Source organism: Gambusia affinis, linkage group LG19 (genome assembly GCF_019740435.1).
Source record: "Gambusia affinis linkage group LG19, SWU_Gaff_1.0, whole genome shotgun sequence".
NCBI classification, from domain to species: Eukaryota; Metazoa; Chordata; class Actinopteri; order Cyprinodontiformes; family Poeciliidae; genus Gambusia; species Gambusia affinis.
In genome coordinates this window covers 14,728,881-14,755,512 of record NC_057886.1, presented here as the reverse complement: position 1 = coordinate 14,755,512, position 26,632 = coordinate 14,728,881, and the positions used below count along the sequence as shown (strand labels likewise).

The 26,632-nt window shown below is 39.6% G+C and overlaps 1 protein-coding gene across 3 annotated transcripts in view; it reads right to left on the bottom strand.

The window, feature by feature from the left end:
- sdk2a (sidekick cell adhesion molecule 2a) overlaps positions 1-26,632 on the bottom strand; it is a 101,179-nt gene that overhangs the window by 8,512 nt on the left and 66,035 nt on the right. For all 3 annotated transcript variants that reach the window (XM_044100351.1, XM_044100352.1, XM_044100353.1), the window contains exons 6-38: positions 23,696-23,807; positions 23,072-23,262; positions 22,768-22,851; positions 22,451-22,645; positions 21,913-22,029; positions 21,450-21,617; positions 19,983-20,085; positions 19,027-19,203; positions 18,500-18,636; positions 17,718-17,865; positions 16,427-16,567; positions 15,953-16,134; positions 11,640-11,755; positions 11,218-11,413; positions 11,009-11,107; positions 9,953-10,144; positions 9,703-9,824; positions 9,461-9,570; positions 8,400-8,550; positions 6,831-7,068; positions 6,628-6,743; positions 6,365-6,554; positions 5,655-5,753; positions 5,107-5,301; positions 4,813-5,014; positions 4,067-4,170; positions 3,796-3,866; positions 3,540-3,675; positions 3,360-3,416; positions 2,800-2,901; positions 2,575-2,690; positions 2,301-2,487; positions 15-152 (exon numbers count right to left, since the gene is read on the bottom strand). In XM_044100351.1, coding sequence (XP_043956286.1) covers positions 15-152; positions 2,301-2,487; positions 2,575-2,690; positions 2,800-2,901; positions 3,360-3,416; positions 3,540-3,675; positions 3,796-3,866; positions 4,067-4,170; positions 4,813-5,014; positions 5,107-5,301; positions 5,655-5,753; positions 6,365-6,554; positions 6,628-6,743; positions 6,831-7,068; positions 8,400-8,550; positions 9,461-9,570; positions 9,703-9,824; positions 9,953-10,144; positions 11,009-11,107; positions 11,218-11,413; positions 11,640-11,755; positions 15,953-16,134; positions 16,427-16,567; positions 17,718-17,865; positions 18,500-18,636; positions 19,027-19,203; positions 19,983-20,085; positions 21,450-21,617; positions 21,913-22,029; positions 22,451-22,645; positions 22,768-22,851; positions 23,072-23,262; positions 23,696-23,807 — 4,692 coding nt within the window. The remainder of the gene's footprint in view (positions 1-14; positions 153-2,300; positions 2,488-2,574; positions 2,691-2,799; positions 2,902-3,359; positions 3,417-3,539; positions 3,676-3,795; positions 3,867-4,066; positions 4,171-4,812; positions 5,015-5,106; positions 5,302-5,654; positions 5,754-6,364; positions 6,555-6,627; positions 6,744-6,830; positions 7,069-8,399; positions 8,551-9,460; positions 9,571-9,702; positions 9,825-9,952; positions 10,145-11,008; positions 11,108-11,217; positions 11,414-11,639; positions 11,756-15,952; positions 16,135-16,426; positions 16,568-17,717; positions 17,866-18,499; positions 18,637-19,026; positions 19,204-19,982; positions 20,086-21,449; positions 21,618-21,912; positions 22,030-22,450; positions 22,646-22,767; positions 22,852-23,071; positions 23,263-23,695; positions 23,808-26,632) is intronic.

The window sequence follows — 26,632 nt, the reverse complement described above, 5'->3', positions numbered from 1 at the left end:
GCAGATTTTCTCACCGTCGACTGGAGTGCAGGGCTCATAAACCAGACGGTAGCCTTCGATGATGCCATTGGCCTGCTTCGGCTCCCCCCAGGACACGTTTACCGAGGTTGTGGTCAGTTCACTGAAGTGGATGTAGCTGGGAGCTGTGGGTGCTTTTGACAGAAGGATAAAATGTAATTACAGTCAGATCCCTCATTAGACTATAGTGCCCTGCAAAAGGATTCCAGTCACTTCAACTTCTCCACATTTCGTCATGTTGCTCCCATAAATTCTAACCTAATTTACTTAAATTTAAATTCGGATTCATAAACGAACACAAACTAGTGCACAGTGGGAGGAAAAGAAGAGATGGTTGCCATTTTTCTTTCCAAATTTGAAAAGTGTGGTGGTAATTTGTATTCAGTCCCTTTCCTCCACAGCCTGAAAATAAAACCCAGAAAGACCAATTCCATTAAAATGTAACTTAATCAGTAAATAGCCCACCTGTGTATAATTTAGGCTCTGCATAAATGCAGCCATTCTGGGAATGAATTAAAGGTTTGTTAAGAGGAAAATAGAAAGGGAACAGGCATCTGACAGGCTATGGATACAGTTTAAACCAAAATTAGGTTATAAGGCAATAACCTAAGCTTAAAACATCTAACAGAGGAACATTCAATTTCTATCAAAATGAAATAAAAAAAAAAATGGAAACATCGTGCTGTGGGGATACTATGCTGATTGGGAAATGAACGAAGCAAAATTCAAGGTAATACTTGGGGAAAAAAAGCATGTTTTCAAAAAATACCTATAGGACCAGGACAACGACTTCAAACACACAACTGGAGCTACAATGAAACTGTTTAGATCAGACATGTCAAACTATTGTTTCTGGAGCCCTGCTGTCTTACAGTTGTTAGATGTTTCCCTAACAACTGTATGTTTGAAGATAATGGCTGATTTGTATCCTCAGCATGCAGTCAAGTCCTACTGAGATTTTTATCTGTAAAGCATTTTGAAAACCGCCATATTCCATCGGATTGGGTTTGTGGATGTAATGAGACAAAACCTGAAAAAGAATATCTTTACCAGTGTTGCAAAAGTGTAGCACTGTTTTCTGAACAGATGTAAGCCATTTCAAAGTACATATATATATATATATATATATTTATAACATGTAATTGATGGCATCACAAAAACAAATTTTTATTATTTTTCATGTAATTTATCAATTAGGACTTATTAATTTAAAAGGGGGCAGTAAACACGTCTCTCCATTTGATTTAAGCATTTCAAACAGCAACATGACTTTTTTTATAATGAAAAGAAGTTGAATTGCACCGAAGAGCAGACTGAAAACACTACAAGACCAAACAAAGAGACATAAGAACAGCAGAAAACATTTAGTTGTTGTGTATCTGAAGGTATTCTACTAGATTAAACATATTGATTTATCATTTGGATAAAGGAGTTTGTGACTGGAAAAAGGCGACTGCAGCTTAGAAAATCAGCCTCCGACCTTGAAGAAGAGCTGTGAGAATTCTGCCTGCTGAGCCAACCCCGATTCAGCTGAGCGTCAGGATTTAGCCGCAATTCAGCATAAGGAATGAGAGATCACAAAAGCTTGTATTGGCTGTGTTCCCAGTCCTCAGTGGTGAAAAGAGCCAACATTCCTGACAGTGTTTTAAAGTTCTCAGCACTTTTTAACCTTTATCAATGTCATAATGTTCAAAGGGCACAAAAGACCAGAATCATTTTGACTGTAAACATTCTGTTTTTTGTTTTTTTTTGCTGAAATGGAGGGAATCTAACTTGCTTCTAAGCAAAAACATAAAATTGTGGCCAGAAACTAATCAACACCCATCACTCTTCATAGTCCTTTTTGCTCTACTGTTCCTCACTGTGGAGTATCCTGAAATAATAGGCAAAAAACTTCTGATCTCTCATGCTGTTTCTCAAGTGACGACACTAAACTACTTTAAAAAAATAATAGCATAAAGCTTCCTGCTGAATTCAAGCAATGGCTGAGTTTGCAGTGTTCCAGTAACTCAAAAACTCATCAATTGACTTTAAAGTTATCTATTATTCTCTTTATAGGCTTCTTCTGGGACTACATCATATAATCCACATAAGAACCCTACACAGTGTCTAGATCTGAGAACGGGTACCACTGAGTGCAAAAACATTTGCAAAGTTAGCATTGAGTTGGAAACATATGAGGCTGCAAAGTGGAGCAGGATGCTGAAAAAAAGAAAAAAAAAAAGGTTTGGCACCAAAAGAAATGCCGGTGGTCTATTGAATAATCTTATCCGCATTTGCACCTGCTTGCTGAGTGCGCCCTCTGGTGGGCAGGGAGCGGGGCCCATCCCCTGCAGCATTGAAGGCTGCCACACAGATCATGTAGGTGGTGTAGCCTGTCAGATTTTTAAGCTTCACCCCGAGCTCTGGCAGGAACAGAGTTCGCAGGCGCTCCGTCTCGTTCTGGAGCTGGAACTCCCAGAAGTAGATCTGCGGACAGAGTCATCGCATGGTTTTCTTGCAGGACTTTAAACAAATACTGGAGGCATTATTAAAAAGTGCATGCAATCCTGATACCTTATAACCCTGTATGTCTCCGTTCTGAGCATCCAGAGGAGGCGGATCCCAGGTAACGTCCAGCTGAGTAGCTGTTGAAGACTGGACCACCACGTTTTGAGGAGGAGCAGTTGGGACTGGAGGAAAAAGGGAGAAAACATTCAACAAGGTGTTTTGTTTTGTTTAAAGCCTGAAGAATAATAACTAAAGGTAAAACTAGGTTGCAAACTGAGAAATTAACCCTACCTGCCTCTCCAACAAACACTTCCTGCGGTGCACTGCTCGGACCCTCCCCAACCGCATTATACACGCTGAGTCGGATCTCGTAGCGCTTGTGTTTGTTCAAGTCTAACAGGGAAGAATGCAGTGCAGCATTGTTATGGAGAACTTAAGAAGAAAGAGCAAAAAAATGAAAAGGAAAATTCAGGAGAAACACGCATTCCCACAAATGCCATGACAAGATAAGATCACCCCCAACACAGAGAACACAGCGGTTTAGAAATATAATGCAAACTGATCAAAAAACAGGGCTGTTGTGGAAGCATGTGGGAAGACTTGCCAGTGATTAAAAAGAAGAAAACCATGCTGAAATAATGACAGGGCAGCTTGCAGAGATTAAAGTCTCAGACACACACGCACACACACATAAATAAGAAAAAGCGGTGGCTACAGCTGAGTGGGAGGATGCTGCTGACTATTGCTGTAAATAATACAAATGCACAACTTTGTGGGAATAATATTCACTTAAAGGTATTTAAGCTAAAAGAGAGTAATGGGAAATTCACAAGAGGCAATGTAAGACTTACTGTCGAGTTCATACTGGGTTAAAGAGGATTCTGTCAAGTTTCTGATGCTGTATGGAGCTGGGAGGTTGGATGCAAAATAGGAAATAATGGGAGATACAAGAATTTAATAATTATTTTTTTTTTGAAAAAGGCAGATGCAAAAAGCATATTAGAGCTAATATTAATATTATTAGAGCTTACATGTGAAATCAGCCCAGTTTGCAGAAGGACTGTTGACTGTGCGGACAGAGAAGCTGCGAAGGCGATCATAGTGCAACTCCCTGTACCTGACTCTGAATCCCAGCAAAACTCCATTTAAGTGATCCTCCGAAGGGGGCTAAAAGGAAAATGAGATCTTCTTAATGTATAATATTTTAATATTATGAAAGAATAAAATATAGGATGCCCTTGATATTCCGATTCAACATTTGAAACGAGGCAAATCACCCAGCAGTACCTGCCAACGAACCAGGACAGACGTGGTGGTGTGAGGAGTAACAGACAGTATGGTTGGGGATTTGTCTGGAGCTTCAGAGGATTACAAAATATGTTAGCAGTGCTGACATATTGTACAGGACAGCTTTTGCAAAAAAACATACCGTTGACAAACTATACTCTGTAAGAATTCAGAGCCCACTGATACACTTGAAGAGTATTTTGGTACAACAAAAGGATCCTGAAAATAACAGCTTGTTCGGTCCACTGTGCAACTGTTGAAGGTTACTTACTGTCCTGTAGCGTAGTAATGGCCTCACTCTCCTCGCTGTATTCACTGTCTCCAATGTCGTTTGTGGCTTTAACTCGAAACTGGTAAGAGGTGAAAGGCTTTAACCTGCAAACAAGAGAAAAAAGTCATTTATAGGCATACGTTGCACAGGCATTTCAATAAATTTGAACATAATAGAAAAGTTTCTTCAATTAAGAAATTCAATTTAAAATGTAAAACCTCTAATGCAGATTTATTTTATATATATACATGTGTTTAATTCTGTTAATTTAGATTACAGCTAATCACACCTCAAAATTGTATGTTGATGGAAAGTTAAGTGGTAGGAAAAACATATTAGAGAAAGCGAGCAACCAAATATCTGCAGCCTTCAGAGGATTGTGATGTATTCCACATTCAAGAGTTTGACAGAGATTGAAAAGGGGGCGCCAACAATCACTATTGCAAAAGCTGATTCAGTCAAATGAATGGCCAGTCAGTTCAGCTTGACTGGTCAGCAAACAGGCCAGACCTGAACGCCATGGAAAGTATATGGACTTATGTCAAGTGACAGAAAAGAGACAATAGACCCAACAATGAAGCCCAGTTGGAGACCATCAAAGCAACCTGGACTTCCTTAACACCTTATAACACCATGTTATATTGATATAATAATTCATGAACAAAAGCCAAAACACACTGAGGCCTATGCTTATATATACCATGCAACCCATATATTATAATAATAATTATTATTATGATATTTACCTGTCCACTATGTAGGAGTTTGTTTCATGGCTGACTGATGCTGAGTGAACTGTCCAGTTGCTGTCCGGCAGCTCTCTATACTGCACTGTGTAGTAACGAACGGGAGACAGGCCGTCGCTGCCTGGTTCCCATGACAACAGAACTCTGCGAGCCTGGACATCTTCTTGAGGAACGACGGGACGACTGGTGGGTTGAGGCCGAGCTGAGGAGCACACACACAATCCCACTTAATCTAAATGTTGAGAGGTAGATACACTTTAAAAAGACATTTGAGCTGCAGTATCTTATGCCCACCTCTTTTCTCCGTGGTGACCACCAGGGCCTCTGCGGCCTCACCCCAACCTTTGCGTGTCTGAGCGGTGAGACGGAATATGTAAACCATTTCGGGTTTCAGTGCAGTTGCTGTGTACTGTCGCGCGCTGGGGCTCAGCACATCCACAGTGGCAGCGTTGCTGTTTGAAGAGTTTCTTCTATAGGTGATCTGATAAGCTGAAAGAATCCCATCAAAAACATGAAATATGTGCATGGGAATGACATCAAAGTGAACAAAGGTGGTAATGTGGTTTAAAATTAAAACATGATGGGGCATTTTATGGAAGTTAAATGTCTTCCAATTTAGTCAAAATTAAAATAAAATCTAATTTTAGTCGTGAAAATGTTTCCTTATCTGCCTCGTGTTACTTTAGCAAATATTTTTTCTTGTTTTATGTGTTTATGGTCCTCCATAAATGATTTCACATCATTTTTGACTTTAAAGACTCATGCAGCCTTTTGAACCCAAATGCTATTTAAAAATGCAACACAAATAACTCTCCACTGCCTTGCCGACCATGTAATCTTACCGAGAATGATGCCGTTGGGCTGCGCAGGGGGCTGCCAGATGAGTCTGACTGAGGTTGTTCTGACTTCAGGGAACAGAATGCCAACTGGAGGCCCTGGTACTATCACACATACGGTAAAATAGAAATTATTAATATTCCTTAGAGATTTCTCTATTAAGAAACATAATAACATGACAAAGATAGCAAGAGCATGTTCTTACTTTGACACAATGCGATAAAACTTTAAGCTTGTGGGGAAAGCTGTAACATTTTCAAAATAAATGTTTAAGGACATCTATGCTTTATTTATTCATGTATTTATTTATTTTCAGTGTCCTGTAAGCTTAGAAAATTTAAATTTTTTGTTTTGTATATACTAATAATAACCAGTATCAAAGTTGTGTAGAATGTAACAAGTCAAAATTTTAAATCTATAGGAAAACAAGGTAGAACCAATACAAAATCTAAAGAAAAAAGTACTGTAATCGAGACAAAATACATTAAAATAAAAGCATGGTAAATAAATAGTTTAAAAATGCTGCATATTTGACTTTTTTATATTCAAGGCATAGTAGACCACAGCCATTTGTCTCCAAAATGGACTGTAGCAAATATTATAAAACAGGCTATTCCAAACCAGTAGTTTCCAAATATTTTATTCCAAACTACTGGTTTGGAATGAAATCGACGTTTCGATCATCTAATGTCTGATTTGTAAAAGTTGTGTTTACCATCATCCAGTGTCCTCTCTAGAATAGGAGGTGAGCTGCTCCTTCCGTCTCCAATTCGCGTGAAGGCCAGGACTTGGATCTCATACAGAACATACTTCCCCAGACCAGTCAGCTGGACACTATGACTGTTGTTGCCCTCTACTGCCCAGAAGTGGGGTGCTGTGTCTGAGTCCTTCTCCTTATACACAACCTGAGTGACGCAGAAGATTTACAATAATCTGACTTCTAAAAAAAGAAAAAAAGAGAAAAGTAGTTTGAAATACCTTGTAGCCCAGGATGAGTCCATTGCGGTCTGCCTCTTGGACCTCTCCCCACCGCACCAGGATGCTGCTGGAGGTGGTGGCAAATGCTGACACATTTGTAGGGCCACTGGACGGCACTGCGGTAAAAGACTGCATTGTTTTACTGCCATTCAATAATAATTACAGGGTCTACTTTCTCTACATTCACTCTTAATCTTCCTCACCAGACTCCCTGGTCCTGCCATGGACTGCTTGGCTCCAAGGTCCTGATCCAATGCCATTGACAGCTTGAACTCTGACCTCGTACTCTGTCCACTCCTCCAAGTCCTCTATAGTGAACTCTCTCTCCAGCCGGTCCATGATGACGTGAGACAGAACGCCCCCTTTTGATCCAGCTTTGAAGTATTGGATGCGGTAGCCGACAAAATCTGGATTGCCATTGTATTCCCACTCTGGAAGAGGCTGAGAGGATTGTTGTTGTTTTTTTTTTCCCCTTCCCACTCATGGTTTAGAACCAATATGAATTATATCTTCCTTGTCTGGGTCCATAATGAGGTAATAACACATGAGAGGCTGCACTTAACAGCAATTTAACAACACACAAGAGGCATCAACAAAAACTATGAGAGGCAGTTAGCATTTTATAAAGTGATGTTTAGTGCTTAACCCAGTAAAACAGATTTGCAGGAAATTTATGTAAGTATAGTGATTCTCTAAAGTGTACACACACCTGGTAAAATGCAATGTTTTCAGTGTAAAAATTACACTCTCTTCACATATGGTCTTACACATATCCTGTAAATTTCTAGTAAAAAAAAAAATCATAAGGGTAAACAAGCTGCACAGTACTGCATTGTTGCCAATCATCAACTACAGTAAATCTGATAAACCTGGAATGTATTGATTTGGAGAATCTTTGAAAGGTTGAGTGGGAAGATAGTATCGAATCAGGACGTGTGTTCGACTCCTACCAAAGAAGACTAAATGCTAATTTAGAGCAAAATGTGGTTCAGGAAGATATTAATTTAAATGTGTGCACAGTTGTGCCATTGAACATTTTTATTTTATATTTTAAATGTCAGCATATATAATCTTTTCAAGTTTCCTGTTTCTTGACATTTTAATGGTGTCCATTATGATTCACTTTAGGTTTTCTGGACAGCAGCCTAAAGAAGGCACAGGTTTTATAACATCCTCTTTTTGTACTGGTCATTAAGCTATGTCATCAGCCTGCAGAGCAGATTCCACTGCTGACAGTCGCCTGTTTCTTTATGTCCAGGTAGATTCACTCTTTTTAATCTTGCAATGGTTTCAATGATATGACAAATCTCTGTGACTCATGTCTTAAGCACCGGTGCAGGGATGTTAATAGACAGAAGTGGTAAAGAATACACTGCCAAATGCTGATGCAGAAAGCAGGCATCCCAAGGACACCAGAATGTTCAGCTTTCAACATCTCTATCAGTAATATTGCATGTACTAATTTATCTTATTAAAAAAAGCCCCAATAGTGCAAAAGCAAGAGCTGAAAAAGTTACTGAATGTCAAACTTTATAATACCTAATCACCCAAATCGAGTTTTTACTAAGCTTATCTACCAACTCAAGGACATTTTGCCAATTTCTTTTTAGTCCCATCATTACATTTAAAGCATATACTCAAGAGAGACGTTAAAAGAAAATAAGCCATTTGAAATGGTTCAGTGCAAAATCAGAAAAATGCCCCTGAAAATCTAATTAAACTACCCAGTGTCATGCTGTTTTTATCAGGACCAGTATGCAGTGAAGACTTACCACCCAGCGAAGCCACAGGCTGGTCTCACTGGCTGTGCGAAGGGTTACGTTGGCAGGGGAGATGTCTGGAGGAGCTTGAAGCGTCTGGATCTTCCTGGACGGCTGACTTGGAGGACTGGTGCCAACAATGTTGACTTGACGCATCCTGAACCTGAATTACATGAAACCTGCTGTTAACAGATATAACCTCTCAGCCATCCACACTGTTTTATATGAAAAAACCCTCACGTAAAATAGTCACTATACTTTAATTACATTGTATTACATTGAGAGTGCCTCCAAAGGTATTCATATGCCAAGGATTGTGTTAGGTTTTGTTATGTTAGAGGCAAAAACATATTTTCATGTATGAATATGATTGGGATTTTTATGTGAGACAACAATACAAGGCACAGTATAACTGTGAAGTGGAAAAAAAAACATGATTGATTTAGATCTGTAATTTGACCTTTCGATACTTTCTAATCTATCTCTGGCTTTGCTATTTTTGTCCTCCTAGGAGGTGAACATTTTCCTAACCACTATGTTCTCTATTTTTTTAATAATATTCCTTAACAAACATTTGGATCTTTCATAGAAGAACTCTATTTAAACTGAATATTTACATAGAATAATTACATAGAATCCTAATTTGATTTCTGAAGGCAACTGTCTGCTCTGAATTTTGTTTAAGATGATCAGATTAAAGTGAACACAATATGAAAGCATCATAGCCTATCCCAAAAAGAAAAGAAAAAAGTCAATGGATGTAGAAAGAATTGGATAATTATCCTTTCAACTTATAATAATATGCTGATTTGTGTTGGTCCAAAACATTAAATCACATTAACGTACATTTACATTTGTGATTCTAATAAAACAAAATATAAAGTACCTTTAGCAAAGTAATTTAGAACCTTTATGTGAAATACTGTGTTTTTAAACATACAACTTAAAAAAACAGTAGTAAAATATGGAGTGAAAGAATAAAGACCTTTTCAGTTAAATTTGAGTGAAGTGGGGAGGATGCTTTTTACATGCATTGCATGAGTACAAGAGTTTGTTGGTATGCATGTGTGCACCTGTAAAAAGTGTAAGGGTTTAGGTCGAGGACCTCCAGCGACCTAGCATCAGGTTCATTAGCCAGCTCCTGAACCATCAGCCACTCTTCGTTTTCCCCAATTATACCAATCTGAAATGCACAGAGACATGAGCTCGCATAAGCAACGAAGCAGATAAAACTGACAAAAAAAAAAAAAAAAAAAAATCCAGTTAATGAATGCGTTGTTGTTGGAAATTAAAATAAAAGTGAATTTTTTCTTACCTGAGCTTCAACCAACCAGCGAGAAATTGATGTCTTGCCATCATAGCCTGGTTTGAACTGGAGGTTGACTGAACGTGGGCCGATGTTAGAGATGGCTAAGTTGGTGGGAGGACCGGGCAGCTCTGTTCAAAGAAGGTTTTGGGGGAAGCAGCAGACAGATCATGTGTCAAGGCAGAAAAGGAGCCAGCTTCTTGTCCAATCATTTTCTGTAATTGTCATGTCACTTCTCAGCTCTCATTAGAACACTGACCTGGAGGTACACCAGACGATATGGTCGATGATGAAAGCTGACCTTGGCCTTTGGAAGTCATGGCCGCCACTTGAATGGTGTAGGTAGTGAGCGCAGTGAGTCCTGTAACCTTATACTCCTGAGTCAGGTTGGGCAAATAATGGGTCACTCTGGTGTTGGTCCTGTTGAACTCCTCCCAGGAGATCCGATACCCTGAAGTACATTTGAAAATACTGTAGCATAAACCAAAATAAAACTGATCTTCGGAGATTTCAGCAACATGAAAACGGGCTCTGAAGCATTCACTTCAATTTCTTGAAGTATTGTCTTACCACCACACATTTAAATCTACGCTATTAGACCAGCAAAAAGATGTGAATAATTGTGAAGTAGAACTAAAATGACACATGCCTTAGAAATCACCTCATTAGTGAAAATACTCCATGAGTGGGATTTAATCTTAGTATATACACACAACTGTTCTGTGAAGACTTCAGACAGGTTTTTTTTTTATTATTCTTTTAGAAAACATGAGGGAACAATCAGCATTGTAAAGATCAAAGAACAGCACAAAGGTCAGTGATAAAGTTATAGAGAAGGTTAAAGCAGAGTTAAGTTATAAAACACATCAAAAGGAAAAAAAAAACCCAAAACATCTGCTCAGTTAATCTATCATCCAAACATTAAAAAAAGAAGAATAGAGTAACTGCAAAACTACTCAAGCACCTAAACTGAGAGAGTAGGCAAGGAGAACATGAACTAAAAAGTAAGGGTGTAATTGGAGGTGCTACAGGAAAAAATCTAAAGTATTACATGCAATCTACAGGTGCAAGGAGAGTGACAAAGATCTGGAAAGGTCAAAACTCCTGTGACAATTGAGGTACTGAACTCCCTGTCCCACTACTTTATTAACCAGCCAACACATTCTGGTTGGTGATGAAGGTGGTGGTGTTGCTCAAATCTTCACCTCAACAATATAATACGTTGAAGTTTGTGCTTGTAATGAGACAAACTGGAAAAAGTTTGGAGAATTTAAGTAATTTTTCAAAGCACTGAAATATTACACTTTTTAGCTACCTGTAAGAATGCCATTTTTCTCTTGTGGCTCCTTCCAGCTGACCTTTAATGAAGTGTCCAGGATGTCTGTGAAACTAAGATGTCCCACAGCACCCGGGGCTAAAAACAGAACAAACAAATATCGAATCAGGTCCCAAAACATCACTCTTTTTGATGATTTTATTTAAATTAATTTGGAACAAAACCTTGCATAAAATAAAATTACATACTATCCTCATGTGTTCGTAAGCGCAGAGGGGGGCTACGGGGCCCATCTCCAGGGGTCGTGAAGCATAATACCGAAGTGTAGTATTCTGTGAACTTTTTAAGGCCAGAGATGTAACCTGCATGCACGCTGTCCTGAAAGTTGGGCCGCACCATAACCACTGTGACCTCGTTAGAGCGACTGGGTTCCCATGCCAAGAGCTGAAGATGAGGCGATAGAAAACATGGGACATTGTGCAAGTAATTAAAAATAATACAAAAAAAAAGTTATCGCAAGCAATTAACAATAATTAAGCTCATGACAAGCTGAATAATGAGATTTTCAGCACAGTGATTTATTATTAGTTCTTTATCAGATGAAGGCAAAAGACTGCCCTGCTACCACTAGCCACTAGAGTGCACTAGTTGACAGAAACGAGGTGCTCACCTTGTATCCTTGGTTGATTCCATTGATAAACTGAGGACTTGGGGCACTCCAGGTGTAACGCACAGTGGTAGAGTTGACAGCTTCCGCTTGTACGTTTCCCGGTGGCACAGTGGGCACTGATCCAAAGAGAGGAGAAAACAAGAGATTCAGGGAGGCATAGGGATTAGAGAAGACACGGGAAGACAAGCAAAGGGATGAAAAGAAAGAGGAATAGTAATGAGATGGGGAAAAGCGGCACTTGGAATTTTACAAGAGCTATTCTTTTCAGACCGGACTTCTGTTCGAAGCGTGAGAATCAGGGTGAAGGAACCTGTATTTTAGCTCATTTGGGAAGGTTCGAATACGGCAGTCAAACGGGGTGTGAGAGCGGTTGCCTCAGGCGGCTTCCAGGTAAACCCTGCAGCAGTTTGTTTGAAGTGAGCACGCCATCCTGATGTAACACCGGAAAACAGTTAGTGAGTTGCACATTAATGACGCTGATAGGACCACATCAGTCCTAATGTCCCCACTGAATTCTCTCAAAACCCCATCTAAATGTTAACACTGATCCAGATTTAATTATTCAGGAGAATAGAAAAAAAAACAATTACTGAACGTTTAGCAAAACAACGTAAATACCTGTCTTATTGCATTATTCAATAAAACAGCTCAAATGATGAAATCCAGTTTTTTGCAGTTGAAGCAAAATGTATAGAAAAATGAACACTTAAGAGTTTTTATAAACACCAGTCTTTTGTTTCATAAGAAATGTAGTACCACTTCAAAGCTTATTAAGCTCTGCAGACATTGTGCAGTGGAAGAAAATATTTTTCAGTACCGGTAGGTAGAGGAACTCTTATGGGTGCTTCATTTATTTATTTATTAATTTTTTGCGTGAGCTCCTGAAAATATTTAGTGATGCACCATTTTCCCTGAAACACTTGATTTAGCATGACAGGGATTAACAGTTATGAGTCTGTTTGTTCTTCCAGAACTTTAAAAGGTCTAAAAATGCATAAAATATGCAACGCTTGAGATGTTCCATACGGTAAAGGGTGTTGCAGAATTTCAAACTATTAACTTTGATGTGATTGGCCAAGACATTTACCAAACCAAGCAAAGGCTGGGTTGTCAGTATTTCTTGTTTTCTTGTTTGTTCAACGCTTTTTTTTACGAATCGCTCCTTTTAGTGTTCAGATTTATGCCCAACAATAAAATTCTATTGACAGTCACTGTGGGGATGTGTGATTTAAAAGACTGAGCCTCATTATTTTCTAAAGAGCCGGGCATTTTGAAGCTTAGCTCCTTTTGGAAACGACATAGATTTTGGTGATTTATAGTAACTGTGACTCTGATCCTCACAAGAGAGAGAAATGAAGACAAATGTATTTGAATCAGTAGGCATGACAATACCACAGAGTGTGAAAGGAATGTTCTAATTATTTTACTCCGCATGAACAAATGAATAACAAATCATTCTAAACCAAATCCTTAAGAAACATGGAGAGGTATGACACAAGAATGACTCTTGTCTGTTAAATTAGTATTTGGCTGACAGGATTAATTAAATTATGTTCTAAGAAAGTCCAACAAACTTTTTTAATTATTCAGAATAAATATACATTTCTCTACTCACAAATTGTTACAAGTCTGAATATCATTGATAATGGAGATCAAAATTAATTTGGGCATAGATTCGGTGCATGCTTTGACAGAATGTGATACAGGTTAAACATATTAAAACTTTTTGAACATTTTCTTTTCGTACAAAACTGCGTAATCTGACATCCCATTAATACAATCCAGTAAAACAGTTGCTTGGATGAGGAAATTAATCCAGGAACCAAACAGTAACAGAGTAAAGTTGTGAGTAAAGTTTAAAGGAGGTATGGATTATAAAATATCATCAGACATGCCCTGCAGCACTGTTCAATAAATTTTTCACAAATATAGAAAATATGACACAGTTGCAAATCTGCAAAGATAGAGCCGTCCTATACTGACAATCCAGGCAAGCAATAATCACAGAAGCAGCCAAGATGGTAACCTTTGGAGGAGCTGCAGAGATCCCCAACTCAGATGGAAAAATTTGTCAACATAACAAGCATTTATTGTGCACTCCTTACATCAGGCTTTTAAGGAAGAATAGCAAGAAAACCGTGATTGAGAGAAAGTCGTGAATAGTAGTGTTTAAAGTTTACCTAAAGATGAGAAAGAAAAAAGAAAAAAAATCCCAATAAAATACATTAAAAGTTGTTGTTGGAATTGATCATTTGGTCTCCACGGAGCTAAATCTCCAAATGATCAAGGAGATGGTCTTAATCAATAGTTCTTCTCAGGTTGGCGGTGGTTCAATGTTTTCTTTGAACCTTACCTGCTTGTTTAACTAAGTGTAAACAAGGTACTCAACCATTTTTAGATGAATGTGTTTCTTTTGTTTGTTCAGCCAGTTAACTCAGATCCATGAATTACTCAGATATTAAAAAAAAACTCTCCTAAGCACAAAAGATGAATGCCAAGTGTTGTGTCCTCAAATAGCAGATAACAAAGCAAACAATTGTACCATGCAGAGGAGAGATTTTGCTCCCTTAGAGCTTTATTCTACTTCCATATTATACTTTTGTTAACCTTGTTTCAGCTCACCAAACAAGGCTAAAATCAGACTATAACATCCAGAGTTAATAAAATATGCAGTTTTCAAATGATAATTTTACTCACTTTAGGGGGAAAAAAAGACTACAGGTTGCAAAAAGCGCCATCAATCATTTGAAATAACTGTTAATTAGACATTTACATCACTGTGGAGGAATTCTGCCACCATGTTCAATGTAGAATTGCTATAATTCAACCACATTAGAGCAATTTATGTTTACTCACACCACTTCATGTCAAGCTGATCTAAAGCTAAACTTTGACTAGACCACTCAGAGATATTTACATGTAGAATCCTGGTGTGCTTGAAATTACTATCCTGCTACAATATTGAGCTCAAGATCATGGCTAGATCATGGCTACATAAGTAGGATATATCCTACTTAACATTATATCCTACATAATTTGTTAATCAAAAGTCTATTTCATAGTTCCACTGATGAATCGTCACTGTGACATTAAATCGGAAAAGAAAACCATCCCACAGAAAGTCTTGAGGATCATCATGATGTGTCCTGCAAAATGTGAGACAGGTTTTTTTGATCTTTTGGTTGCATTGGCTTCTTTTGCAACCAGCTGGAAAAATCACCGATGGTAATTGCGGTAGGCAGCAACTCCTGGGAAGACTGACCACTTTTCCATCTTTTTTTTCAATTTGTGGATAATGGCCCTCAATGTGGTTTGCTAGAGACCAAAAGCTTTGGGAATGGTTTTATGAACCTCTTGCAGACTGATAGATGTTGCCGATTCATTTCTCATTTTTTCTTGAACATTTTCTAGTTCAGGGCATGATTTTCTGGTTTTTGTAATGAATATCAGCCTCCTTCTTGATGTCAGACAGGTAATGCTTAATTGATCTCCCGTTTCTGGCAGATATCAGGCCTGGGCGTGGCAAGTAAAACTGAACCAAAAATGTCGTAATCATAGAAAATTCTGGATTTAATAAGATTTCTCCCCTCGTTAAACATCTTTTAAAAACAGATTAGATAATTTTAGATTAATCTAGATAAAAAATAAAAAATAATTTTCAAAAAACCTGACAGAAATAATCTTGTTTTCTTGCTATTATAAAACAGAACCAACCAGCTAATTCCCAAATGGGTATTAGCTGAAAACTAAGGTGATCAACTGTATTAAAAATATGTTTCCTCTTTCTTGTCATGAACCTTATCAAATTATGAACATAAAAAACAAAAGCAGAAACTTGAGAACAAATAAAAAACAACACTCTATGAGTTATAAGGTAATGAACTTTGTGTTCTACAGTATTGCAGCATCTATAAGGATTTTTAGCTCAAAAAAATGCTACAGGGCAAGCAAGCAATGTCTTTACAACTCTGATTTTCTGTGCTGACTGCAAACTTCTAAAATAAGCAACAGAAGTAGTGCTGCCTTAACGATGTGGGCGCTGGTGTGTCTTTCTTAATGCTACTGGGGTGAAAACTCCCAAGAAAACTCTTAATTTGATCATTAAAACCACATTATTGCATTAAGTTATAAACACAAATTTCATGCTGCAGGCTGAATATCAAGCCCCCCCAAAAAACGCTTAAACATAAAGTAAATGGAATATGTAAAACTGAATGAACTGCACTCCCTCTAAGTAGGGAATTTTTGATTCACATAAATAATCTTTTATTTGAGCCAGCACAACCTACAGGTCCTGTTTTTGTTGCTCTTACCTCCTTGCAGGGTCCACTCTGTGACTTTATGGCTATAGATGCCTGTGCCTGCTCCGTTGTAGGCTGCCACCTCAATCTCATAGTTTGTCCAGATGATGAGGTCCTCCAGGAGCAGGCTGCTCTGGTCAGGGCTGGTGATGTTTTTCATCTGACAATCGACTGGAAGCCCTGACAGACAATACCTGGCAGCAGTGGGAGTAATTGATGGATGCGGGAGGCAAGGACAATACAGTCAGGCAACAAGATTAGTGAGATAAAAAAGAACATATATATAAATAAAGAGGAGACATGTGGATGAGCTTTTGAGAATTGTTACAAAAGGATAAATCCTTAGTACACTTTTAATGGGAAGCACCTCATTGAGCTAAATCGTAACACAAAAACTGGCATTACATTTATTAACTCGTCCAAACAGAACTGACCCAACAGGGCAACTATCCTTGGAAAAGAAAAAGAAATGGCAGGTTTTCTTACCTGATGATGTAGCCTTGAAGAGGCCCATTCTGATGGCTCTCTGGGGGTGGCTGCCACTGAATCATTATAGACTGATTGGTGCGGCCACTTGCGATGACAGTTTGAGGCGGTGCGCTGGGAGGCTCCTCGGGTAGAGTCAGTCTACAGCGAATAAAAGAAAGCAAAAGAGGAAAGAGAGGTACAAGACGAGACAAGGAGAGAAGCCATGCATTAATTATCACACACGTTTCTGCATATTTCTATCCCATTTCATCATAGCGCATCAAGTCATGATAAAGCCTAGCTTTTGTATTTCTTTTTCTTTTTTCTTTTTTTTTTGAAAACCCTCCATGAAGAAAAGTTGTGGAAGTAGGATTGTGTTTTAGCCTAAAACATATTCCCCATACTGCTGTCCGCAGAGGGACCACTCGCTGTGGCAGAGAAAAGATCAAAGAGGCCTTGGCGAAAGTGGAGCAGCACGATGGAGAGAATGATAGCACAGAACAAGAAGGAGAGCTCCATGAAGATTTTTCTTTTAAGTCAATTTAAGATGACATCTTGATTTCTTCCCAACGTGCTGGAGCAGCCCCTCTGGAGGAGATAAAGCAGAGTGTTTAGGATCAAAGACGTGCCTTGGAAAAGTGTTGCTTTCCCTGATGCAGTAACCCCGCTCCCCTACCTCCCCCTTGTTTTGGCGAATTCACTGGGGGATTCTGTAAATGAGTGCTGGTTACAAAGCACCATGATGGTATGCGGTTGCTTTCACTTGAAGGTGTAAAAGAAGTGAATATTGACAAGGACCATGTCAAACAGTTGTGTGTACAGGCGAATAACATCAGATCCTGTTTGAGTTTGCCCTTTATGAGATTGTTTGGTCTCGCTAATCGACAGAATCCACCTGAGACTCTGGGTCCGCGCCTCTTCAAAGCCTCGGTTTATTTCACACGCGAAGCACTGCAATGACAGTTAATGTGAAGGGAAGAGAGGAAGCTGGGTCAGGGCACCTATCAAATCTTCTCAAAGCACATTTTAAGCTCATTCGCACTTATACGTTGAAAAAATATGGCCCGACCGAAAGCTGGTTCATCTCTCCCTCAATTGCGTAAGAACGAAGAGTTGGGAAGAAAAAAAAAAAAAGAAAAAAAAGTGGTCTTACAGGATTTTCTATTGACCTGCCAAGATAAGATCTAGGGGAAGAACGAGTTGTTCCAGGGCAATAAAACCCCTCCAAGTGCAATACTTTCTCTGGACCACTGTTCAAATGAAGTTATATAGACTCCGAGTGGTGTTTTAGGGATTTTTGAGCACCCACCGATCCGTCTCTTTGCTGAACTGTCCTCTGCCGACGTCGTTGACAGCACACAGGCGGAACTGGTAGGAACGTGCTGGGATGAGGCCACCGACAACCACCCCTGTCGACTCAGGCTCAATGTTAGCCAACAGCACTGTCCAAGGGGCATCTGTGATAGAAAACACGAGACAAAGCGAGTTGTGAGCAACACACACTAAATATTAAATCTTTTCTTTTTTTCAGGTTGAGGAGTTTTCAGGAGCATCTCCTGTGTGCAGGCACACTCAAATTTGAATTCTGTGTTATATTATTGCTTCATTTTCTTTAATAATATTGCAGTCACCTATACAAACAAGTCATTTATTTTGCTTGCACTCCCTCTAAAGATCAGATTGCAATTCAATTATCTAAAACCCAGATCCCATCTGCATCCTCAGATCCATTTTCTTTTTAATGAGTTGTCATTTTCTCAATTTAGCCAAAGCTTAAATGAGAAATGGTCGAACAATTTACCCTCTACGGGTGAAAACATCATAACTTTGATTTTATCTGGAGGAAGAAGAAGAAAATAAAGGAGATAGGAGCATTGGACATCAACACAATTTAGTTCCCATGGAACCGATGGGTGAGGCAATTCAGTTACACTGATTGCGAAAGGCATGAAAGGATGCAGCTGACAATTTAAGGGAAACAATAGAGACATAATATAATAAAGGGACTGCAAATTAGTACATCGCACAGGAAAGAAGAAGAAACTTGACTTTTGAAATTACAAACAAAAAGAATTTAAAGTGAACGCTTACTGTTTTCAGAGACCTCCATGGTATACCGGATCAGTGGGCTGTTGCCATCGAAGGCCTGGGCCCACGTGAGGTTAATGGCCCTCTTTTCTGTTCTACTCAGGATCGCCACTGGGTTCTCTGGAGCATGAGGCAGTTGCCTGTAGGCACATGTGTGTTTATGAGAAACAAGTGATCAATTATTATCATGTGCTTAAGTGTTTGGAGTTTCTGATTTTGTGTGATTCCTGTAAAGTGTCTCTCAGATCTAAAAAAAAAAAAAAAAACGAACAGTGCACAAATAAATTTATTTTTGTTATTACTAGTAATTCAAACAGGATAAGTGCCGAATAATAGAACTAAACAGCTAAGCTGAGAGTCTTCCATTGTAGATTTTAAAGTTGTTTTATCGATTACAGAGGGGAGTAACAATAAATTGCAACAGCGAAGAAAACAGCCATCAATCATTACCTCCCCAGACTAAAGCAGGCAAGGAAAAAAAACAAAAAGCCCAGACATCAAGATCAAGATCAGTTAGATAAGGTGCAGACCTGACTCGGAGGTGGGCACTACGGGAATCGTTGCCCCCCACCGAGGTCACCCTGCAGGTATATGTTCCGATGTCGCCCGACCACGTCTGGGAGATGTGGAGGGTCCCGTCAGGATCCAGGCGCAGGCGGGGCGACGAGTTCACGTCAATCACCGAGCTGCTCTTCTCCCACACATACCTGCAGGATTGAGAAGCGTGTCAAACACACATTCACCGGGACACATACACTGGCTTATGCCTTTCCACTCTTTACTCCTGAGTGTTGTGACAGTAAATCTGTTTTCCTTGTGTCAGATCATACGGCAAACACGGAAGCTGCTGACACTGATGAAAAGCCTTGTGAAGTGGGTAACAAAGTGTTCTGAATCTGGAAAACATCTCTCTCTCCGTCTCCGCCACACATACAGTGCACAACATACCATCCAGCCATTCCACTCCATGCCATGTCAGACATCCACCCGCACATATGATTCCTCTTATGCATGCATTGAGGCATGCAAGTGCCACAAGCCAGTGTGATTAATTGCAGCTATTCGGGCTCTCCGGCTAATCTCCTCTGTGTTGCATTTAATTAAAGGCGCTGTCTGAGGTTATTACGCTGTTTACATATTCATCTGTTTACCCTGCAATCTGATCAATGTCGCAGGCCCACAGGTGACAGGCACTCTAATCACTGGGCTCCCAAGACGACATTTTGCTCCCCCAGAGACAGCTGCGTCTTCTCTATCGCGCTCACGACTGACTGAGAAGCGAGGCGAGGCCATGAACTAATTCCTCAATCCGATCTTCAGTTTCCGAATCTCCTCGCTGGAGTCTTTCCAAGGCTGGATTACCACAAGATATCGCCCAGATTTCATGAACTAATTAAATCCACTCTCGGTTGAGTTTGTCTTCCAGATTGAAAGTACTTCATGGAAGATCAGCCATCGATTTGCAGCGCGGATAAGTGAAAGTTACCTTATGGTGACGCTGGGGTCGTGGGTCACACCACAGGTCATGACAGCCTTGGTTCCCTTGATGACACTCTGGTCTTGTGGTGGTTTAGTGATGCGGGTACGTGCTGTGAAAAGACCCAGAGGCTGGTGCTCAGAGACCACATGTTTGAACAGTGGATTTAACAGAGCTTAGCGGACTGGATTTTATCTTTTACTCAGTGTATCTCGGAAGCAGAATAAATCATTGCAGTAATTTCAATGGGTGTTTTGCAACGGCTGCTCAAGGACTGATAGTTTGCATTCATTTACAGTGAAAAGATTATGTTACCTTAGTGATTATAACTAGAATATCTTGGAAATTAGCGGTTGAGTGTATTACTCATCATTTCCTTTTCAAAATTAAGATCTTTCAATGAGTGACCTTTAAAACCTGAGCATCTCTTCTGCTATTTTTTTTTTTTTTTGACATCTCTATCAAAAATATTGCAATGAGAACAACGTTAAGGTAAAATTGTGCTCTTTTCATCTCTATGTTATGGTACCAATGATACTCAAAAGAAATTTAGAAAAATCTTTATTTTATTTGCAGCAAAATAAAAAGCGAAATACTATTTATTTTGCATGCTTTTACTTGTCTCCTTTTCATCAGTTAGAACTAAACCAGCTACAGGAACAAGATTGCTTTCTGAAACATGTCAGATTTCTAAGTTGATAAAATTAAGGTGGTCACACTTCATGTGTTTAAGTCAGACATTGTCCAAGGTGATGGACAATGTTGAGCATGGTGAAGCAGCTGTAGCAAACAGCAATAATGACATTTTTTTTTCTAATGTGAATCTGTTGATATTCTTGTTTTAGATCTTCAATCGGACTGGTTTCTGTTCATATTTTCTGCCTGTAGAATGAGACATTACCCCGCTGTTTTAACCTGAAATAGCTTTTGCTGGTACAGTGGCACTCAAACTACTTTAACATCCCTAAACAACTTCTTTCTTTTTGACTGCTTGTCAATGAGATTGGTATTTTTCTTCTTCCTTTTGATGTTGACTAGAAAGGATTGGGCTCATTATATGGAGCACTATCTTTCCTACCCTGTGTAATTTTCAGCGCAAATAAAGAGCGATGCAGCAGGTACGCAGGAAACTGTCAGGATTTGAGCACTCAGAAGCTTGATTTTGAAAGAGTACATTTTATCTTGATTAAATAATGATTTTCAACAATAAAATAAAACAAACAAAAATTATTTGGTTTCAAATAGAAAAAAAAAGACTGATATTACGGGGAAGTATCAACTTTAATTTATTGAGTTATTTGATTTGATTATTTTTTGTGTGGATTACTTTAGTTTCACTGACATCTGATGTGAACTTTCTATTATGAGAAAAATAATGATCTTTTTAATACTTACTTCCCCACTGTATTGGTGAAGAAAATTCTAATGCTAAATGTGGCTATTCAAGCAAATTATATCTCCTTCATTAAAGCTTACCCCACACCACTAGGTCAGCTGAGGCCTCATCAATGCCCCGCGAGTTACTGGCCATGCAGGTGTAGGTACCGGCATCAGACAGGTGGGAGGGGCTTATGAGCAGGCTGCCTGACTCAAGCAGGGTGAATCTAGGCAGCTGGACTGAGCCGCTAGCCAAGACGCGTTCACCTGCGGGGAAGGGGCAGGAGTGATTGATGGTTTTGAAAGGAGGGAGCAAAAGAGGGGAGGACATGGTAAGGCACATGGAAAGAGTGATTAGGGCATTGGAGAAATGTCAGAGTAACATAATAGGAGTGTAAATAGTCCAACAGAAGTAAAAAGATAAAGATTAGATGGGGGAGCATTTATATTGTTGATCTTTTCTGTAGCTCTTGTGTAACTTTGGCAAATAAAGACAAAAAAAAAAAACAAAAGCTGCATAATAACCGCCCCACAAGGAAGTTCACACTGTTAGCCCACACACCTTTCTGCCAGGTGATGGCTGGACGTGGAGCTCCTGAGGTCTCACAATGCAGAATGACTGACATGCCATCAATCACCGCGCTGTCAGAGGGGCCAGCCGTGATGTTGGGAGCAATACCTGGGTGGGATCAGCCACACACACAAAGAAGCACTCATATATTTAAAGAAAATCAGGTGAGACAGAGATGATAATGAGAGACATAAACAGCTTTGTCCCTAATAAAGCAGGCGGCAGCTGAGCGCTTAATAGACTTGACAAAGGGGGCAACCGTCAGGTCTCATTCCCAGCGACAGCTCTAAGACTCTGACAAGCCGCTCTCATCTCACTGCTTCTCTTGCTCAGAGTCTAATTCAAAAATAGGGCAATAAATGCACAAGCTTCCAGTGTTAGAAGTCTGTCACTGCCATGGCGATATATAGATAGATGGGTGTCGGAGAGAAGATGGGGAGCGCGGCAAAAGAGGATTAGAAATGAGACAAGAGGATCAGATTTACGACTGACTGACTGAGGAAATACTAGAATTTCCAAAGAGGCGTACTTGTAACGGCCAAGTAGGTGTTTGTCTGGATTTCTCCTGCGAGATTGCGGGCGAAGCACTGAAACATCCCAGTGTCGTCTGGCAGGAGGCCGTTGATCTGCAGGCTGCCTCCAACCAGCACCTTGTACCTGGGGATCTTTACTGGGCTGATAGGCACTGCATCTTTATACCACACAATGTCTGGCTGTGGCGTTCCTGCAGAAAAAAATTCACCTCCTCAACATGATGTGTACATGTTTGTTTGTTTTGCTTCTTTTGCTAGATTTTTATGCTTTTTTTGTCTTTCGCTCATTCAACAGCAGAAGAAAATGACTAACCTCGTGCCTGACAGGGTATATCTACCACCTTCTCCATTTCTGCGGTGATGTGACTTGGTGGCTCTTTTATGAACATAGGATATTCTGTTTCAGAAGGACAGAAGCACAGCTCTGTTAAAACATTTAAAAAATGATTGTGAAAGCAAATTTTCATTCAACCCTTCTTTGTCGTACACAACGTCACTTAAATTACTCGTGGTAGTCAGAAATCTCACTCTAAATTCTCTCAACATGAGAGCGAGCATGCTGAGGCAATACCCAGCTGCTCTGAGTGGGACCAAAGTGTCAGCTGTGTTTTAATTACCAAGAACATGCAGGTAGGCGCCAGTGGTGACCGAGGGGACGCTGCTACTGCGAAGAGATGCCTCGCACTCATAGTAGCCACTATCACTGACCGCAGGCAAACTGATCACAAGCCTCCGACCGAAATCCCTGATTCCTGTATTGAGCACTACGCCGTCTTTCCTCCAAGTGATGCTCATTTTAACAAGAGGTCTAAAAGAGAGAGAGAGAGAGACAAAAAAGATGAAAAGGAAGGGGATAAAAACAGAGCAAGAGATAGAGAACGTGACATTAATACAAACTTTTATGCTGTTTCAAGGTTAAAGAGCGTTGAGGGTGAAATTTGATACATCTGTCATTCTGATTAAATCTTTGAATTGGAGATAATAGTCAGAATTCAGAGCCGGGACTGTGTGAGATAGGGAGAGTTGAGCAAAGCCTTGAATCAAAGGGAAGAATGGAGGAGAGGTACAAAATGAGAGATGTGCAAAACACTTTTTCGAACGTGTTCAAACAAAAGATTTCCGGACTCATTTAAATCACAATATCAGATGTTGAGGAGGGATAAAAGTAGAGATTTGATCATCTCTATGTACATTTTTTTGTCCTTTTCCCTCCAACTGCATATCTTTTTGTGAATACTTACCTTGCATTGGCAACGCACTCCATGATGGCATCATTTCTTCCCACCGTTACCGTGGTGTTCTTTGGAGGGATGATGATAGAGGGGGCGATGGGGTCTGCAGGTCCTCCAACATCTATTGCATTCATTGAAACACACACACACAAAAGTGAAACCAATCTATAAAAGCTCTCCAACATCTGATGTAGCCTGTGCATCTGCCTGATGCAGCCAGCTGAGCATGACTGGGTCCTTACACATAGACGGACAGTCTGTCACTATCACCAGCAGGCAGCCAGTTTTCTATAAGCCAACTATTAACACCACTGTCTGTACTCTAGAATCCTCTTTTTGTGCCCCGCACAGTATTTCCCTGTTCAAGGTGTTAGACCAGGTGTTAGAAGCTATTATGTAATGTAATTGAGACAAACACAAAAAGCGATTAAATGCAGCACCATCACTCACTGGTTTCACAGAGCCTCCAGCCATCCATCGATTCACTGCCCTCAATCAGTGATCTCTCTCTGAATCTGATCTCATTTCTGCCAACCCCCCCAGCCCCGCCTCCCGGGAGGAACGGCTATGGGCCGGTGAACTCATATGCTGTTTGAGTGATTGCACGTTTATGGTGTGCTGTCCGTGTGTGTTGTGCGACCATGTGTTTGTGGGGTGCTCGATTTTCAGGGCGAGCGCAGGTTAATAAGGTTCCTAATCAACTTTTTATTATTAGTAATGTTATTCCGTGCCACCTCATTGTGAGTCTCGCCCCTTCGTGGCTCGGTGTTTAATCTCAGCAGCAATGTAACAAAGCTTCCACCTCAAACACTGCCTCTAAATGTCGAAGCAGACCTTCTGAGGCTTATTACTGCTGTTGGTTAAGCTACGGACCAGCCTTGCATTTCAATACCTCAAGTAATCTGCAAACCTATTTTACTCCAAAAGGGTTTTGCATAGATATGTAATTAAAACATTTATAAAGATTTGGTGTAACAGCTTAAATAGTCTTGAGACACATTTGCGTCTGTCTCAAATGTGTGTGAGACAGACGCACACACATTTGTAAGGTTAACAGATTGCAATGCAATTAGTATGCTACAGTTCCACATACTCAGCATCAACATGTCAGAATACTTCAGACTTTTAAATATGTATTTTAAACATATTTTAAGTGTTGATTTAAAGAAAAAAAAGAAATGAATTCCAATTTGAAATATATAGTAAATTTTCTCCACATATAACAACCACAAAATCAAATGTCTCTGTTAGCCAGCAAAGGGAAAAAATTATTTTTATCATTCCAGTTGACAGCAAAACAGTCCACAGAATGATGCTGCTATGACCATGCTTGATGTTAGTTACATGACCAGTCCATTTCAAGATGAGAGGTCAAAGAAAGCCAGCCAACACTATGTTAGAAGCTTGTTTTGGAATAGAAACACTGAGAGGTTGAGGATCAACTTACAAAAGGACATTTAACCAAATATAAGTGTGAAGGAAAAATTACAATAAGGTCACATCTGCTAGTCATGTTATATGAATGATTATGAACTTTCACCAAAAGAACTATTTGGGTTACATGTAGAAGGTTGGAAGTTGTTTTCTACAGCTGCATCAGAACCAGGCTGTCTCGCCCTTTGTTGTTAATTCTTTATCCTTGGTATAAAACTCATGTGTTGTCTCTGCCTGGCAGAGCTTTTCATCCAGACTTGCTTCATTACTGATTGTCCTACAAGCTCTCTGTATTGTGCACAATACAGAGAATAAACCTGATTGAGTGATTTCACCTGAACAGTGCTTGGAAATAGTATTTTTTCCACGACATAAGTCTGTGTTTGTGAGAGTGTATATATGAGCCTGCATGTATAATTCTGAATACATTTGGAATTTCCTTTTAATTTGTTTGAATATATGATTAATATTCATAGCTATGATAAGTGCGTGTAAACGTATGCCTGGAAGTATACAGTCACTACATTTAAATTAACTTTAGAGATGGGTTTAATAGAACAAAATATTTATGGAAAATCCATCTTAGACATATAGTCGAAGGGTTTCGTGGACAAAACATGGCGATTATGTTCCGATGTGTGAAATTAAGTCGGAGACTCATGTGAGCATTAACATTTTTTGCTGCAGGGAAACAACCTTTCCGGCAATTGAAAACAGATGAATTTTGTATCACTTCAGCCGACTGAGGTTAGAATTATTCCACACTTCCCCATTACATCATCTCATTACAGCAGTACAAGGACCATATCGAGGCTGTTGTTGACTTTTTTATTACAATAATTAATCAGCACAGTGAAGACCAATAAATCCATGCAGAAAAAGCTTTCTGTCAGAGTTTCAAAAAAGAAGAAATTAATTCCTGTGTGAATTCAAGGGATCCATCCATCCATCCATCCATTATCTGAACACCCTTCTTCCCTAATGGGGTCGGGAGGGTTGCTGGTGTCTATCTCCAGCTGCGTCCCGGGCGAGAGGCGAGGTATACCCTGGACAGGTTGCCAGTCTGTCGCAGTGAATTCAAGGGATTGATAAGGTAAATCAAAATATCTCAGTCCAAAAGTTGTTTGCTAAATTGTGAGACTGCAGCATTCGGCTGATCTGTGTAATTCATGAGCCTTATTAAGAAGAGGGATTTGATTGGAAAAGTTGATTGACATGGGGGCAGATGGTGGAGAAAGAGGAATGACAACACCTATGTTGTTGAAAAATTAACTAATAGTTGTCTAAGATGAAAATTGCAACTCAGTCTTGAATAGCATTAAGATTTCTATTAGGTTCCTTTTAGTTCTTAACATAGTATATGCTATATTTGAGAGAAAATGTGGTTGTTTACTTATCTAACATTACAAAGTGAGAAAACAGCAATGTTTTTTTCCCCCCCATAAGACATGACTGGCTCCCTGCAGGAACTAATTAATGTATTGCAGTTCATAAACTCCCTGTGTTGAGAAT